This window comes from Callorhinus ursinus, unplaced genomic scaffold, assembly GCF_003265705.2.
Source record: "Callorhinus ursinus isolate GAN/ISIS: 27379988/994484 unplaced genomic scaffold, GSC_fseal_2.0 scaffold12, whole genome shotgun sequence".
Classification (NCBI taxonomy): domain Eukaryota; kingdom Metazoa; phylum Chordata; class Mammalia; order Carnivora; family Otariidae; genus Callorhinus; species Callorhinus ursinus.
Genome location: NW_027397074.1, coordinates 55,373,997 through 55,391,307, shown reverse-complemented (window position 1 = coordinate 55,391,307; position 17,311 = coordinate 55,373,997). Strand labels below are relative to the sequence as shown.

Here is a 17,311-nt window from a genome sequence, read left to right as displayed (position 1 = left end):
TTTAAAATAAAATGCTACATTGATCCTGGGATATATTTGCTGGTGGCCAATGGGGACACCTAACAGATGACTTAACTGAATAGGTATTTTAGTATTTGATAGAGTGAACCTCAGTAATAGGAACTCACTAAACAGCTTCATTTTGGTGAGGGGGAAGAAAAAGAAAAGATGAAGGAAGTAAAAAGTCTAAAAGTCTAAAGGCATGAGCAGCTTGGAGAAAACAGTCAAGGGCAGGCACAACCCAATTAGTAAATTGGGATAGTGGTAAAACCCTCAAGGTGGGAGAAGGAGGTAGAAAGAGAAAAAAAGAAGGGTACCAAACTCCATCGTGGATTAAAGGACAACCCCACTCAAACTGATTGGGGGAGAGGAGCTTGAACAAATGATGAGAAACTAGTAAAAGGAAAGAGAAATTGGGCACAACAGACTCCTAAGCTTATCTCTATTATAGAACACATACCATCCTTGTTGAAATTGTTTCTATTTCTATTTGCATGCACCCTCCATTAGATCATGGGTTTTTAGAAGAGAGGAGCCTCTATATCTATTTCATTCGTGTGAGACCAGAGCCTAGTACACTGCCTGGCATGAGCAGTTTAATTCATGTTCAATGGATGAATGAATGAAAACAGTTTCCTTTCTTTTTTATTTCTCATACATAAAATCTTTGCTATGAAGAACCAGACATACTTCACATATGACGGAACTTCAGTTGTGTGTTTAGGATTCTTAGAGGTTCTAGGACCCTTTGGTAAGTATAAACTGTGTCATTTACAGAAAAGCAAATATCTTTCCTTAGAAATGTGGTGATGCCCAACATCTAACAAATATTATTTTGGTGATAATTATTATTATTTGTAATCAGCATTTTACTAATTTTCAAGGGTCTTTATTTACAGTTGAACATGCTTCTTTACATATTCCATTTTTATATACATCATTTAAATCAAGCTCTACCCTGACATCTATTACATTATACTTCAATATACATAACACAGATGTAGATGAAATATAGCTAATGATTCCAAAATAGTTCCTCTAGACAGGCTATATGTTTTAAATTCAATTTGATCTCCTTCTTATGTACCAAGGGAAAATGTATGAGATTTTTTTTCCCATGCATCCCTCTTTCCTCATTATCAAAGTGTTTATACTGAATTATTTTTAAAAGGCAGCATTTAGTATTCAATCAAATAATAAGGAGAATGTGTTCCTTCCCAGTGGTTTAATAATAATTCCTGCATCACCGACGCTGAATATTCATGTTATGGAAATGTGTCCTACTTCTATAGATTTCGTCACCGTCAGCTGGTGCCACAGAACACAGGGACAGTTAGTCAGTCTCAATACATTCAGGAGTTCAGCAATTACCAAAATGTCTTCCCTGACTTACTATCAATAATTCAACTTTTGAGGAATATAATACTGAGACACAGGAGACTGACCAATAAATATTCTGCTATTCTTTGGAAAACCTAACTGCATAAAATTGTGATATCACTTGACTCGAGTCTTACTTCAGCTATATCTGAATGGCGTAAAGATGATTGAGCAATTCAGTGGGGGAAATAAATCAATCAAGACAGTTTTTCTGTCTTTAGGTAAAGTGACTTATAGCATATTTACCTTTTCCCCCATTTTGTTGTTAGAACACAGCTTGTCAATGGTCTGATATTCATCATCTTCATTTCTCAAAACATGTATTAATCATGCTTTAACCTCAATTCTGTTGGCAGTATGACCTTGGCCTAGTCACTTAATCTCTCTAGAATTTGGTTTCTTCATCTGTAAAATGAGGAAGGTGGACTGGGTTGGGGGTCAGGAAACTTGTTCCATAAAGAAACAAATAATATTTTAGGTTTTGTGGGACATACACTCTCTGTTACAACTATTCAGCCCTGCTATTTTAATGCAAAAGCAGCCATCCACGATATGTAAATGCATAAGCATTTCTGTGTTCCAATAAAATGTTATTTATAAAAACAGGCAGGCAGCAAGACAGGTTTGGTTTTATATAGCAGTTAGCCAACCACTCTCAGGTTTTTTTCAAATCTATGTTTCTATATGTTAGATAACTAGAAGGCACCTGAACACAAGGGGGAATGAACTCATCTAGTCCCCCAGTGATCTAGAATTAAAGGGGCCTAGAAATTCTCCATTACAAAAAAAAAAAATTCCTCTGAAAAAATCAAGTATCCCTAAATAAATCCAACTGATTAACAGATTGACAAAGATTCCTCAATTCTGGCTAGGCAGCACACATTTTATTGGTAGCCCAGGGTATATAGATTCTATGCAATCCAGGCCAAGTCTCCAGGTTGTTTCTGGAAGAGGAGAGAATATGCTTGCAAGAATGACAGGATTTCACTCCAGGTTTTGTTGCTTTTGACTGCACTGAAGGAACTAATCAGCATTAAAACAAATATTAGGTCACACTGTAGCTTCAAACTTAGAGAAAAAAAGAGAACCATTTTTGCATCTCTGTGTAGAGTACCTATTCCACTGAGTAGCTCAGATGGATAAAAGTCTCAAAAGTCAAGGTCATGAGTTAATCCCTTGTGAATGTCTGTCTGTGAGGATCTGCAGTTTCATCCTACTACACACAGAAACACACACAAGGCTTGACAATGCTAGTCTGTGGAGATCTAGTAGATAACTGTATGCTGAAAGAGGATTCTGTCACATTCAAAATAACTTTACAATGATTACAGGGGTATAATAGCTGCCCAAGAAACATGTCCACAGTGACAAAGAATCCCAGGATAATAAAAGGACAGATGGGGCACCTGGGTGGCTCAGTTGGTTAAGTGTCTGCCTTCGGCTCAGGTCATGATCCCAGTGTCCTGAGATCAAGCTCCACATTGGGCTCCCTGCTCAGCGGGGAGCCTGCTTCTCCCTCCCCCTGCTCTTGCATTCTCGCTCTCTCTCTGAAATAAATAAATAAAATCTTAAAAAAAAAAAAAAGGAAGGATAGAGTCCATTTGGTTTATAGCAGGGTTTCTCAACCTTGAGAAATTCAAATACTAATATTTGAACTGGATAATTCTTTGTTGTAGTTGTCGGGGGAGGCCCTGTGCATTGCAGGATGCACAGGATGTAGATGGATTATGAGCAGCTCCCTATCCCTTCCCTCAGTCATAACAAATGTGTTTCCATACATTGACAGGTGTTCTGGGCCAGGGGAGGAGAAGGCAAAGTCACACCTAGTTGAGAACCTGTAGATTACAGAAACTTAAGATACTGAATTTTCCATAAATCATCATCCATGCCACAGGAGTCAAGTAGTACCCCAGACCAAAACTGATATTCAGAAATATTTTATTACAATGACTTCCCATGTCCTTTCTGACTAATTCTTTCCCCCTCCCAATATATCACAGAATACTCAGACAACAATGAAGTGGAGGGGACGTTATCCAGAGAAAGAACACCACTATCTTTGTCCTTTGTCCTTAGTAATATCTAACCCCTGACCAATGGCAATGTTCCCATTTCTAAATTTTACACACAGGGAAATCAGACCCAACTCACTATCTATCCCACTCAACTCCTAGATTACTGTTCATGATTGCTTGCTCCAGTTACAGGTGAAAAGACCTACAGAGTCTTAGGACATAACTCAGTGGCCTACATGAGAGCCTGTAAGAATCTGGGTTCTTAAATCCCAGATCTCAAACTCTGTCCCAGGACCTGCATCTCTTTTTATTCCTACAATACCTAAATCCCTGCCTGGTTTCCACAGTTTTCTTAGGCAATACTGCCTATACTCCAGACCTCACTTCTGGGTCCCTACTACCTGCTATACTTCCCGACTACCATTAACTATTTGTTGAGACTTCACTGGGTCATTTCCTGTTGCTATCTTCCCCTGTCTACCCTTTTGGGTAGAACTTTAGGGTTCTACTCTATCTCTGTGTTCCAATTATCTTTGTTCTGTAGGGTCTCCCTGTTGGGTTGCGGCCATAAAGTCAATCATCTACTTATTCATGTCAGTGGAATAATAATCATAGAGGAAAGAGGGGAGAAGCATTTGTGTGGTTACTTCAAAGGCATCCCACCTTGAAAAGCTTCCTAGTATAACCTGACAACCAGAACTCTGATTATTAAAAGAAAAATCATCATAGGATATACTGTTATGGATATGAGGCTTTGCAACATTCTAAGTCATGTAGAAGTTTCTACCAGTCTCTGATATTACAGGTAGAGAGAGGAAAATCAGCAAGTCAGTAAGGTGAAAGGACCTATATATGAATGGTTCTTCTCTGCATGGAAAATAAAAACAGTAGATATAATAACAAGTGGAAACAAAACACAAGATATTAATGTTAAATCTTACACAAAAGCATATTTGACTTCAATTTGAGGAGCAATAATATCAAGTCACGTTCAATTACAAATGTAGGTATATATATTAATGCATCCTTGCTTCAATAGTCATATATCCAGGAAAAGTTTATTCAAGCATAAAAGTCACTAGGAAAAGTTTAAACACAAAAGGGATTTTTATTTCACCTCTGAGGTGAGATTAAGGAGAAAGTCTGCTTTCTTGGCTTGTGCTGCATATAATAAGGACCAGTGAAAAATATCTGAATCATAAACATCCTAAACTGTGCAGCCTTAACCACAGACATGTAGAAACTCCAAAGGCTGGCAGAAAGAATAGCGTGGGCCTGGATCCTGGCGGGTAGAGGGCTGGGGTGGGGACAGAGACAGAGGGGGCTCACCCAGCTGGATGTAGAGAGTATGAGAGGTTGGCTGTTAATCAAATCCTAATGCCAAAGGGGACTTCCCAATGCTCAGGGGAGGTTAATTCCACAGAGATGTCTAGGGTGGAACCTAGTAGTAGGCAGAGACCATGGTAATGCTACGGTTCAAGGAAGAGCCACCTGATTGGAAGCACATTCCTAGCCAATAGCTCAAAGCATATAGACAGTGAAGGGAACAATAAATGTGAAGTTGACAAGTTCTAAAATGGCTGTCATGCCTCAGTCAAATATAATGGGTTCCAGATCAAGCCTTGATGGGAAGAGAAGTACAAGTCAGCAGTAAAGTCAAAAATTAAGGAGGTCAGTTACTAGAATCCAACCACTGGAAAGGATGAAGTTCTAGCTGAGTCCTCCTCATTCATTCACTCATTTATCCAATTCTTTGTTCAATAAATGGATACTAATAACTCCTACCAAACAATGCTAGACACTGTTCCTGGCCCTATGGATTCCATGGGAAAAAATAAGCATGGTCCCTGCCCTTGTGAAGAGCTTTGTTGGAAATGCTTTGAAAAATAGTAAACACACAGGATAAAAAATTTCATCAAGATAGGGCTTACAGACACTAAGTGCTAGCAAGATTAAGCTGCCAGTGCCCCCTGAAAAAATCTGCTCCAACCCATAGGCAGCCAGATTGGTAGCAAGAAAAGAAATGTGGTCCTACTACCTTGTAAATAATAAATGGCGGCCTTGATGATGATGATGATGATGAGTAGTTATATAATTGTTTCAGGTTCTAACCAAGAGATTGAAATCACATTAGTTATTTAAACAGAAAGAAATGAATAAAAAAGAGTTTTTAATTCAGTAAAATTTATTAATTAGGTACTGAAAAGACAGAGAACTCTAGGGTATCTTAGATACATTAGCTGTAAGACATAGTGGCCATCCCTAACATTGGAGGAACAAAGAAAAGAAGTTGGAATTATTAACAGAAGCCTGGAGGATAGACCTCATAGTGCTGAAACTCAGACTCTTAAGGAGGTGGGGATATTCAGAGGTGTGGGGAACCTGAGCTCAGAAGGAGGAAGAGTCACATGGGGCTGGATCCCAGACCACTGACAAGGGGGAAATGGGCCAGTTGGTACTGGGGTCTGTATGGGCTGGCTCTACGGCTGTTGAGAAAAAGCTGCAAACTGGACTCGACTGCTGCTAGTGGAACACAGTGCTGCTGTGGGGGCAAAAAAGCATCGCTGGGGTATTGCTTATGGGAAAAGAAAGCCGACAAAAAGCAAATAAGAAGAAAAACAGAAAACAACAGCAAAGAAGAAGCAGCATGTTCCATCTACCTCCTTCGGCTTGCAATCTCCCTCTAGCATCCCCCACTGATGGAGTTTAACCAACTGACAAATCAGAAACATGACTTGTAAATACCCAGCCCAGTATCAAAAAGCAAAATATGGAACGGTGAATTTGAAGCCAAGAGATGATAGTTTAATAACCAGCCCAACCAATCTAGGACAAATCTTTACCTTTTTGAGACACAGTTTGTCAAATTAGAACACTAATGTCTACCACAAGATGTCTTGAGAATTAGACAAAACGTATAAAAAGCACCTCACATAGTGCTTGACAAATAAAATGCATTATTTCACAATTAATGATTTCCGATCCTGATTCATCCTCCCAAGTACATCTGCCATCCCTAGTGCCTTCCTTAAACAACCACTCTGTAGAACTCCATGTGTGGCCTAATCTATTGCCAGAATATATCTCAGCAGGAAAAATCTATTTATAAGGCCTCAACCAACAGGGAGCTCTTTTAAGTCAGGGATCATATTTGGCGCTTACATTTTCACTTCCACTCCTCTCTGTCAACCTGAAAATCTGGCAAAAAAAAAAAGAAAAAAAAATAATAAAAATATTTTTTATCATCTTTCAAGGCCTCCATATATATATATATATATAAAACCTACATACTTCCTTGTCCTTGCCACCATCAATCCAATAGGCCAGCTTTCCATTAAGACACATTCAAGTCCTTTCAATCTACTTCAAGAACAGTTCTAGAAAGATTTCAAACTTGACCCAACATCCTTCACTCTAAAGAACAGTCTTCATTCAATACCTTGTGTCCTAAGAGGACTGCATGCCCAAAAATCAAACACAGGAACCCACTACCATTTTTCTGATGTTCTCAAATCAGCAGCAGCATTCCAGACAACAGAGACCTTAAGACTAGGAAGGAGAGAGAGCAAGGTCCGGCATCCACATCCACACCACCGGTGCTCCATCTCCCACCATGAACCACAACTCCCAGCACTTCTTCCCGGGCGCCCACAATGGCGTCCCCCCAACCTATGAGATGCTCAAGGAGGAGCACGAGGTGGCTGTATTCGGGGCACCCCAGAGCTCGGCTCCCGTGACGACCACTGTGATCAACATCCGTAGTGAGACAGCCGTGCCCGACCACATCGTCTGGTCCCTGTTCAACACCATCTTCATGAACTGGTGCTGCCTGGGCTTCGTGGCCTTCGCCTACTCTGTGAAGTCCAGGGACCAGAAGATGGTGGGTGACCTGACGGGGGCCCAGACTTATGCCTCCACCGCCAAGTGCCTGAACATCTGGGCCCTGGTCTTGGGCCTCCTTCTGACCACTGGATCCATTGTTCTTCTGGTGTTTGTCTATGCTACAGCCTACAGTGTATTTTTAAAGTCTATGCAGGAGAACAATGGGTACCACTAGGTGCTCATGGCAGGAGACCCAAGTCCTCCACCGTGCGCTGCTGGCCCTGTCCCTTAGCGTCCAGCCCTTTACATTAACACACTTGCCTGCCTACAGCTGAATTCAATAAAGTACACTTGTGTGTGAAAAAAAAAAAAAAGACTAGGAAGGAGAGCTATTGAAGGTAGAGCAGTATCTGGTGCTTTATGGCACATTTTAGAGGCAAAATCCACCATATCCATGAATGTCCCATAGAAACCAACTCCCACATAAAAGCAAAATATAGCTCTTCTGCTATCTTGCCTGAAATCATGGGTTCTTAATATTTCATTCCCTTCCTGATCCAAGGTTCATGTGGTTCTACCTTTATTAATTATAAGACCTTGGGAAATTTTCTTCAACCTCTAAGCCTCATTTAATTAAAACAGTATTCCTAAATTATCTCACAGGTTTGTTGTAAGAATTAGATAAAACAATACATGTTCAAGGCAAGACAAGAAACAGAGAGCACTTGTTTAGTGGGTACATAGTTTCAGTTCTGCAAGCTGAAAAAGTTTTGGAAATCTCTTGCACAGCAATGTAAATATATGAACTATACATTTAAAATGGTTACGGTGGTAAATTTTATTTTCTGTGTTTTTTGCCATAATTTTAAAAAATGTTTATTGAATTAACGTATGAATAAAAAGTTCCTATCACATGCACAGGTGCACACACACACACACACACACACAAACACACAGAATATACATTCACCACTCATCACATGCCTGGCACATCGTAAGCACTCAAGTTTCTGTAAGGTTCTGTCTCTTTCCCCTTTGAGCCTCCCAACATTCTCTTGACTTCAACCTCACCTGCATGAATTTCTAATTTCTCTCCCTCTGAACACTATGTAGGCTTCATCATATTCTGTCCAGTGCTGTTCCTTAACAGTTCAGTGTGGGCATGCTTTATCTTGCCAAGTAGATTGTCAGCTCCTGCAGAGAAGGGACCATCTTATATTTCTTCTATATTCCCCTTCATGTCCAATGCAATCTTTGCATTAACTGTTGGCTGAGATTCTACTTCAAATGAGATGGACCTTCCCAGAGCCAGAACATTCCAGTTACTCCTGCCTGCTCTTGGGCTTCCACTCATCATCATCAATCAACATTTATTTATTGATCTGTTAGTTTATATTTGGAAAAGTGGACAAGAGCAAAGGATAGGGAAATAGGAAGAAAATAAAAAGATATATAAGAACATGATTATTGTCCTCAAAAGGCTGACGACCTATTTGCACAAAGCAAACATAACGATGTTGGTAAAACTGCAAGGAAAAAGCTAAATGTCCACTGAGTATTAACAGATAGTACAGGAATTCAGCAAGCCATGGGTACTTCAAGGGAAATTCAATAGGAGATCAGTTTTAGAAAAACTTAAGTACGAGAGTATATATTCTTTAGAATTAAGATGATTCTTCAAGGGGTAAAAAGTGTATCTGCCTACTAACTCTAACTTTGAGATAAAATTATTATATATTTTCAGGGTAATAACAATAATAACAAGAGTGTTCATATACTCCAGTAGACTATATACTATTACTAATCCTAAAAGTGAGGGGTGCATCATCCCTATTTATACATAAAGAAACAGTTACTTGCCTGTAGATGTAGAGATAGTAAGTACTGGATTTGAACACATCTGTCTGACTCCGAAGCATGAATTCTTCCCACTATACAATTCATTCATTCATCAAACATTTATTAAGAATTTACTCTGGACAAGCATTATGCTAAAGACATTAAACTGAATAAAATATGATTTCTTCCTTCAAGGGGCTCATGGTCTGATGAGAAGGCAGTTACATAAAAATACCATCCATACAAAATGTGCTGAGTCTAAGAACAGAGATATGCAAGAAGTTATGGAGCATGTAGGAAGAAAACCTAATCCATCCTGGGAAATCTTGAAAGGTTTCCTGGAGGAGGAGAATTCTTTGTTAAGTCTTAAGGGATAAAATAAATAACAATAGCTTACATTTGCGTACTTACTAGGCAGAGACTATTATTAGCCCTAATTTACAGATGAGAAAATTGAGGGACAGAGAAGTGAGCAATTTGCCCAAGCTTCAGTAGTTTATAAACAGGTGTTAGAAAGAGGTTATGTATCTGTTCTCTCTTAATCTCTACAATATCCTGCACATGAGTAGGAGTTTGCCAGAAAAGTGAAGAAGAGCAAGGTGAAGGCAAGAAACTGCACTAAATGGCACAATATAAAAAGTATAATATGGCTGGAGCAAGAAATAACAAGAAAGGAGATTAGAGAATTATGGGTCAGATCACAAAAGATCTTGTATAACATGTAAAGGATCTTAGAATTTATCCTATAAACTATGGAGGGACATTGAAGATTTGTACATTAATAAATTATTATGTCAGCTATTTGAAGGATGAATGTGAGTTAAGATTAATGGAAGGGGATCCATTAGAAGACAGTTATTACTGTTGTAAAAAAAAATAAAACATAACGTACATTTACCCGCCAAACAATTTTTAAATGTTCAGTACACCAAGAGGACAGATTTAATATGCAGCAAAGAGAAGAAGAGAAGCTAAACTTGAATAGAGAGAGCAAGATGGAAAACTTGGAAATAAGACATGTCTAGATGGCAAAGGAGGCGGAACTTGGTGATGAACTGGATGTGCCTATCTCCTTACCCATCAGACTTTCCTATTTTAAATAATCTGTCCGGAAAAATAGAAAATATAAATGTATATGTTTGTCATTTTGGAATTGGCTAGACATAGTGCTAGGCACAGGAGCAATAAGAATGAATAAGACATGATACCCATACCAGAAAGGTCTACAGTCTGGAGTAGAAGTAGAGAAGGGCAGTGCAATAAGGATTATCTGGTTATAAAAGAAATAGGTACATTTACTGCGGATTCAAAGCTGAAGTGGTTAGCCCTAACCAGGGGAGATCAGAGAAGGGTTGAAGGAGGATATGCCTCAAATTGAATCTGAACACTTTCCAGTGGATCACTTGAGGTGAATATTTCTCCAGTGGAGAGTAGCAGGAATACAGTAGAACAAATAGTTTCAATGTGAAGAAGGTGGGGAGAAGGGGCAAGATAAATATGTGGACTCCTGAAGGCATCAAAAGGAGAGCAGGAATTTATTAGCTACTGGTTCCTCCATTAAAACACCTAAGCACAAGAAGGAAATTGGGGTCACAGAAGGATGAAGATGGGAGACAAGATAGTGATCTGCAATAAAACTACAGGAAGCACTCTGGTTTTATTGCGCTCTCTGTGGCCACATCATCATACTCCACCTAGCCCCACCTGAGCTACAGAGTCAGTGCTCATTATGCTTAGAAAAGTGTATTCGTGTATTAGAAGTCTAATAATTCTACCCTAACCTGTAGCATTTCTTATAATTGTAGGATGTCATCTTGAGGTTCACAGTTAGGGCTCTGTACATCAGGCACTACCCATTGCTCTTCTAAAGGATTTTAAATTACCTCATAATATCTTATATTTGGAAGCTTCACTGCCTCAATCACAAGTATTGATCTTTGTGAGCAAAAGTAACTTTTTTTGACCAATGTGTTTATACAGACATTTTTTCCAAATTGTAATGCCTAGAGGACAATATTATTTATAAATACAAACTCTCAGACTTGAAAAAGAACACCTTTATTTATCCTGTTTATTATACATCTATGCAAAAACTTCTAAATTTAAGAATCTTCCTGGAAATTCGGGAATTTCCGAATTTCTACAGCTGTCCCTAACAATCAATTAAGAAAAAGGGAAATTCCGTTACTAAGACTGATCACAGATTTTCTAGATTATTAAATGTACTGTCTTCAATACAGCAGTATAGGCTATAAATCAAGTTCTTTTACTCTGAATAATCTCAATATTCTTTATAAGAAGGCTTAAAAGTATTTTTCATTAAGAAAAATAAAATTATTTAGTGGAAAAAATACTTAATAAAGTTATTTTAATTATATGTACACATTAATCATGAAATTGTACAGAATAATTGCAGTGACATTTCTCTACTTATTGTAATGAAACATGTAGTAAAAATAGAGCATAAACAGATAAAATATGCAAGTCAGTATTATTTGGGGTAGTATTAAGATTATTTAGTAAAGATTGTATCTCCCAGGATAAAATAATAGGTTCTCATTATATGAAGACAACTTACTTGGAATGGGGAACCAAAAACTCTTCTCTCTCACCATCAACCATGCTGTGTCCAAACCCCACATCCAGAAGTACTGAAATCTCTGATCACATACCAGACTGAAGAGAGATAGCTATAGAACTTTCACATATTCAATACCTGCAATAAAATAAACTGGGGTTATGACATCAGAAGACAGTGGGCTAAGAGCTAAAGTAAGTCCTGCCTTTTCAAACATAATAGTATGTTTATTCATCCCATTGTACCTTCCCAGTTGCCCAGACAGAAAATAAAGTGTCTGAAGTTTCAACTGGGAAATATGACTCACCTAAAACTTCTTGAGTAGCTTATGAGGGTTTAACAATGCTTGTGGATTGCTACCTGTGTCTTAGGTGTGGGGGTAGTGGTCAAGATGGAAAGAGGCAAAAGAGCTTGATAAAATGGGTAATAAGTGGTTCTACAGCAGTCATATATTAAAATGGCAATGTATGTATCATAAACCTTTACACAAACATTTTAGCATATGGTGCATATATTCCAAGTAATGAAAATGCAAAAGAAAAGAACCCTAGTACCATTCAACCAGCTTCAACACTGAAAAAAATACAAGTTAATGGAAGAGAAATTAATGATCTCATAAATGTTTCAAGAGTGAAAATACCACTTTCTCCTCAACATAGAAAGAAACAATTTCTGGTAATAAATTCTACCAGGTATTTTGTGGTGGTGCTATTTCTATTGCTTTTAAAAATGTATTTTTAATTGTCCTACAGATTTCCTTAAGCATACGAAAAGAAATCAGAGACTCCACTTGTCATAGAAAACCCTCAAAATAGGCAATACTGTTTCCATTGCTAAAAGGATTTGAAATATATACCAGCATACCTTACAAGTCAACTGTTCCCTACGATGTCTTCTCACTGAACTGAGGCGTTTTCACAAAGCAACAGGATTCAAAAGAAATAGAAGTAGGATGGCTTTTGCAGTAAAGCATACCTACAGAGAAACTCCCTCCCTGTGTGTCATGCAGGCTGATCGTTCTTGTAGCAATGGTAACACTAATATAATGGCTGCACCCATTTAATGTTATTTAAGTACCTCCAACTGACTTGTTGGAATAAGGCTTTTTTTTTCCTTGTAAATTCTAATTAGGTCCCCGTCCTTCCTTCCTTTCTCCCTCACGCTCTTCCTTTCTCCATCTCTCCATCTTTTCTTTTGCCCAATAGTAAAAAATGGGTACTAGTAGGTCTACATGTACCTCAATCCCTACCTCACACTACAGTAGAATACCAACAGATTATCCCATAGAGTAAACTTGTCACCTCTCCACCCCATTTACCCCCAGCAAGAAAAAAATTCCATTTCTTATCTATCTCAGTGCCTACATCAAAAATTTAGGCAAGTCACCTTTGCTTGTCATCCTCCCACAACCAGTAACTTGCCAAAACCCAACATGCTTGCTAAAAGCCTCGCAAATCTGTTCACTCCCCCACCATTTCCCTGTACCTGCAAAATCCAGGCCCCCACAATTTCTTCCTTGTCTCCTCAGTGGTCTTCATACCTCCATTATAGGCCCTTCCAACTGCTCTCCACACTGCAGCTAGATTAATCAATCTAAAATACAAATCTGATGAAGGTACTCATCTGCCTAAGTCACTTCAGTGGCTCCCCATGTTCTTAGCATAAAGTCATATGTTCACAATACACTTTTTTTTAATTTAATTTTATTATATGTTAGTCACCATACATCATTAGTTTTTGATGTAGTGATCCACGATCCATTGTTTTCATATAACACCCTGTGCTCCATGCAGTGCATGCCCTCCTTAATACCCATCACCAGGCTAACCCATCCCCCAATCCCCCTCCCCTCTAAAACCCTCAGTTTGTTTCTCAGAGTCCTTTTATAATCACGTCTCTGCTTATCTCTTAACCTCCCTTCTCATTATTGACTCTTACAAAAATTGCCTGTGTTTTAGCTATCATGAACCACAGACAAGTTCTGAGGCCTTTGCACCCATTGCCCCTCTTACTAGAAAACCCTCTCTGCCTTTAACATGACTGAATCTTAATCAATTTAAAGGATTCATCTCAAATGTTAGTTCCTCCAAGATACTTTCTATCCTACCTGCTTGATGTTCCCACAGTGGGTGTTCACTTTTAGCTTCCCCCAAATGCCAGTATTTTTGAAAAAAATGAAAAAATTCAAGTCATTTCATTGCACACCTGGTTTGACTGTGTGTATAAAGATCCAAGATAGCTAACAATGAATGAAGTTCCTCAACCTTGCATCCCATATTCAAATGTTTAGACATACATAACACCCAGACCACTTTAACTCTAAACTATTCAAGGTTGACAAACACCCTGATATTATCAAATCCAAGTTCTATAAATATAAAAATACATGGTTTTCTAGAAAACCAAGGCTTGATTTTGCTAGATCTCTCTAGTTTTTTTTTTCTAACTTCTTTTAAAGATTTTATTTATTTATTTGAGAGAGAGAATGAGAGAGAGAGCACATGAGAGGGGGGAGGGTCAGAGGGAGAAGCAGACTCCCTGCTGAGCAGGGAGCCGGATGCGGGACTCGATCCTGGAACTCCAAGATCATGACCTGAGCCAAAGGCAGACGCTTTAAAGACTGAGCCACCCAGGCGTCCCTCTCTCTAGTTTTAATATAAAAGTCAACCTTTATTGTTCCAGGATCATCCAGTGACACATAATTGTCTGAAAGCTGATCAACTGCTTCCTTCTCACAGTAGTTAGGAACTGCCCAGTTAACAGAGGTTAGAGAATCACCCAGCTCTAACACACTTAATGTTATCCAAATCTAAATAAGTGTGATAACTAGAAGCAAATTCAATCCAAAGAAACATTATCACTTTCTCAATGATTAACATGAAACCAGTTACCTAACAAAAAATGTTAGACCTTATTCTAGAACAATAAGAAATTTTAGACCTCATTTGAGGTGACTCAAAACTTAGAAGTTCAAAACTTTAAAGCGTAATTCTGTGATAAGCCAGCTGGCATCAAGATAAACTATTTGTCCAATTTACAAGAATCTCTTGGATAAGAAATCTAAGGTTCAACTCTCAAACACAATATCTAAGCTTTAGTTTTGAGTGTGATGGGTGGATAAGGGGGTAATGTGTGAATATTCTCTGCTTGCTTTCAAGGTTAATAGGCAACAAGTCTGGTAAGCACAGTTTCAACTAATCTTGCCAGGAGCAGAAGCCATAATCCACAAAGATTCACCTTCCCTGCCAAGTTGCTATTCTATATTCTGTATGGTTGAGTATATAATACTGGGCTATCTTATCAAGCATGGTTGGTACTGGATGCTCCACCCAGACTCCCTCCTGAGGGTTAAAGCATCCTTCCCCCAAGTGACAGAAATATCATCTTTTGACAGCTCACAGTTATGTCCCTCACAAAGAAATATCCTTGACCACAGGGAACTATCTCATTTAAGATTAAGGCCCCTCCAATCAGAGAAAGACATGTATCATATGACCTCACTGATATGAGGAATTCTTAATCTCAGGAAACAAACTGAGGGTTGCTGGAGTGGTAGGGGGTGGGAGGGATGGGGTGGCTGAGTGATAGACATTGGGGAGGGTATGTGCTATGGTGAGCGCTGTGAATTGTACAAGACTGATGAATCACGGATCTGTAGTTCTGAAACAAATAATGCAATATATGTTAAGAAAAAAAAAAGAAGAAGAAGATAGCAGGAGGGGAAGAATGAAGGGGAGTAAGTCGGAGGGGGAGACGAACCATGAGAGACGATGGACTCTGAAAAACAAACTGAGGGTTCTAGAGGGGAGCAGGGTGGGGGGATGGGTTAGCCTGGTGATGGGTATTAAAGAGGGCACGTTCTGCGTGGAGCACTGGGTGTTATGCACAAACAATGAATCATGGAACACTACATCAAAAACTAATGATGCAATGTATGGTGATTAACATAACAATAAAAAATTATTTAAAAAAAAAAAGATTCAGGCCGCTCCCAAGGGAGAGCCAACAGTCAATGGCCAATTCATACTTAGGAACAAAGTCTCTGATGCTTCAATTTGGAACAACTCCAAAGGGACATCCCAGCTCCAAAGCTCCCTACAAGCTCCACTGATGACTCAGTTGCACTGCAGGTCAGCTTCTCCCTCTTTCCAGTCCTACTTTTCTCATTTCCTTACAGGTGCATTGCTAGAGACCACTTCTCAAAAAACCTTCTACATGCAACTCTTCATCTCAGAATCGATTTCCAAGGCAACCTAATCTACAACTCAAGTCAATAATCGTGTAATGCAAAAATAGCAACATACAATAAATTTGCTGACTTCATCATAACTTTGTCCTGGTCTTCTATTAAAGATGTGAACCTATTGGGACACCTGGGTGGCTCAGTCAGTTAAGCGTCTGCCTTCGGCTCAGGTCATGATCGCAGAGTCCTGGGATCGAGTCCCGCATCAGGCTCCCTGCTCAGTGGGGAACCTGCTTCTCCCTCTGCCTCTGCATTTCCCTCTCTGTCTCTCATGAATAAATAAATAAAATCTTAAAAAAAAAGATGTGAACCTATTAATTGAGGCAAAGGCAAGATCTAGAACTTAATTTATCCCAGCTGACTCCAGTTCCTTTTTTAACTTAAATTTTAGTTAACATATAGTACAATATTGGTTTCTAGAGTAGAATTCAGTGATTCATCACCTACATACAATATCCAGTGCTCATCACAACAGTTACCCTCTTTAATACCCATCACACATCTAGCCCATCCCCCACCCTCTTCCCTTCATCAACTCTCAGCTTATTCTCTATCATTAAGAGTCTCTTATGGTTTCCTTCTCTCCTTTTTTTTCTTTTCCCTCTTTCCACATGTTCACCTGTTTTCTTTCTTAAATTCCACACATGAGTGAGATTATATGGTATATTTCTTTCTCTGACTGACTTATTTAACTTAGCAGAATATACTCTAGCTCTCCATTCACATCATTGCAAATGGCAAGATTTTATTCTTTTTGATGGCTGAAGAATACTCCATAGTGTGTGTGTGTGTGTATATATATATATATATATATATATATACACATACCACCTCTTCTTTATCCACTCATCAGTCAATGGACATTGGGGCTCTCTAAATGATTTGGCTATTGTTGATAATGCTGCTATAAACATAGGGGTGCATGTACCCCTTCGAATCTGTATTTTTGTATCCTTTGGATAAATACCTAGGAGTGCAGTTGCTGGAGCATAGAGTAGTTCTATTTTTAACTTTTTGAGGAACCTCCATACTGTTCCCCAGAGTGGCTGCACCAGTTTGCATTCCCACCAACAGGGCAAGAGGGTTCCTTTTTCTCTGCATCCTCACCAACACCTGTTATTTCTTGTGTTATTAATTTTAGCCATTCTGATGGTTATGAGGTGGTATCTCATCATGGTTTTGATTTGTACTTCCCTGATGATGACTGATGTTGAGCATCTTTTCCTGTGCCTGTTAGCAATCTGGATGTCTTCTTTGGAAAAGTGTCTATTCACGTCTTCTGCCCATTATCCAGTTCCCTTTTAAGTGCAACAAAATTTAGGAACTAGCCCACTGGTATTAAAAATTACCTGATTTCTACCCTTTATCCTGAACAGTTTTCAATGTTTGGCAAAAGTTGTTGGATAGTTTTGTCATCACCCAATTCTAAGAGGG

The 17,311-nt window shown here is 38.8% G+C and overlaps 1 protein-coding gene and 1 long non-coding RNA gene across 2 annotated transcripts in view; one reads left to right on the top strand and one right to left on the bottom strand.

Moving 5' to 3' along the window:
* Positions 1–17,311, bottom strand: part of LOC141373894 (uncharacterized) — a 533,790-nt gene that overhangs the window by 503,965 nt on the left and 12,514 nt on the right. The window contains exon 2 of the long non-coding RNA XR_012380290.1: positions 11,635–11,772. This is a non-coding gene — a long non-coding RNA (uncharacterized lncRNA). The remainder of the gene's footprint in view (positions 1–11,634; positions 11,773–17,311) is intronic.
* Positions 6,953–7,591, top strand: LOC112825095 (interferon-induced transmembrane protein 1-like). The gene has a single exon (XM_025873199.2). It carries the CDS (start codon positions 7,009–7,011, stop codon positions 7,450–7,452), a length of 444 nt encoding a protein of 147 aa, XP_025728984.1. The 5' UTR covers positions 6,953–7,008; the 3' UTR covers positions 7,453–7,591.

Bases quoted from the DNA above. Each gene is read 5' to 3' on its own strand.
- LOC112825095 (XM_025873199.2), top strand. From the start codon at position 7,009: ATGAACCACAACTCCCAGCACTTCTTCCCGGGCGCCCACAATGGCGTC.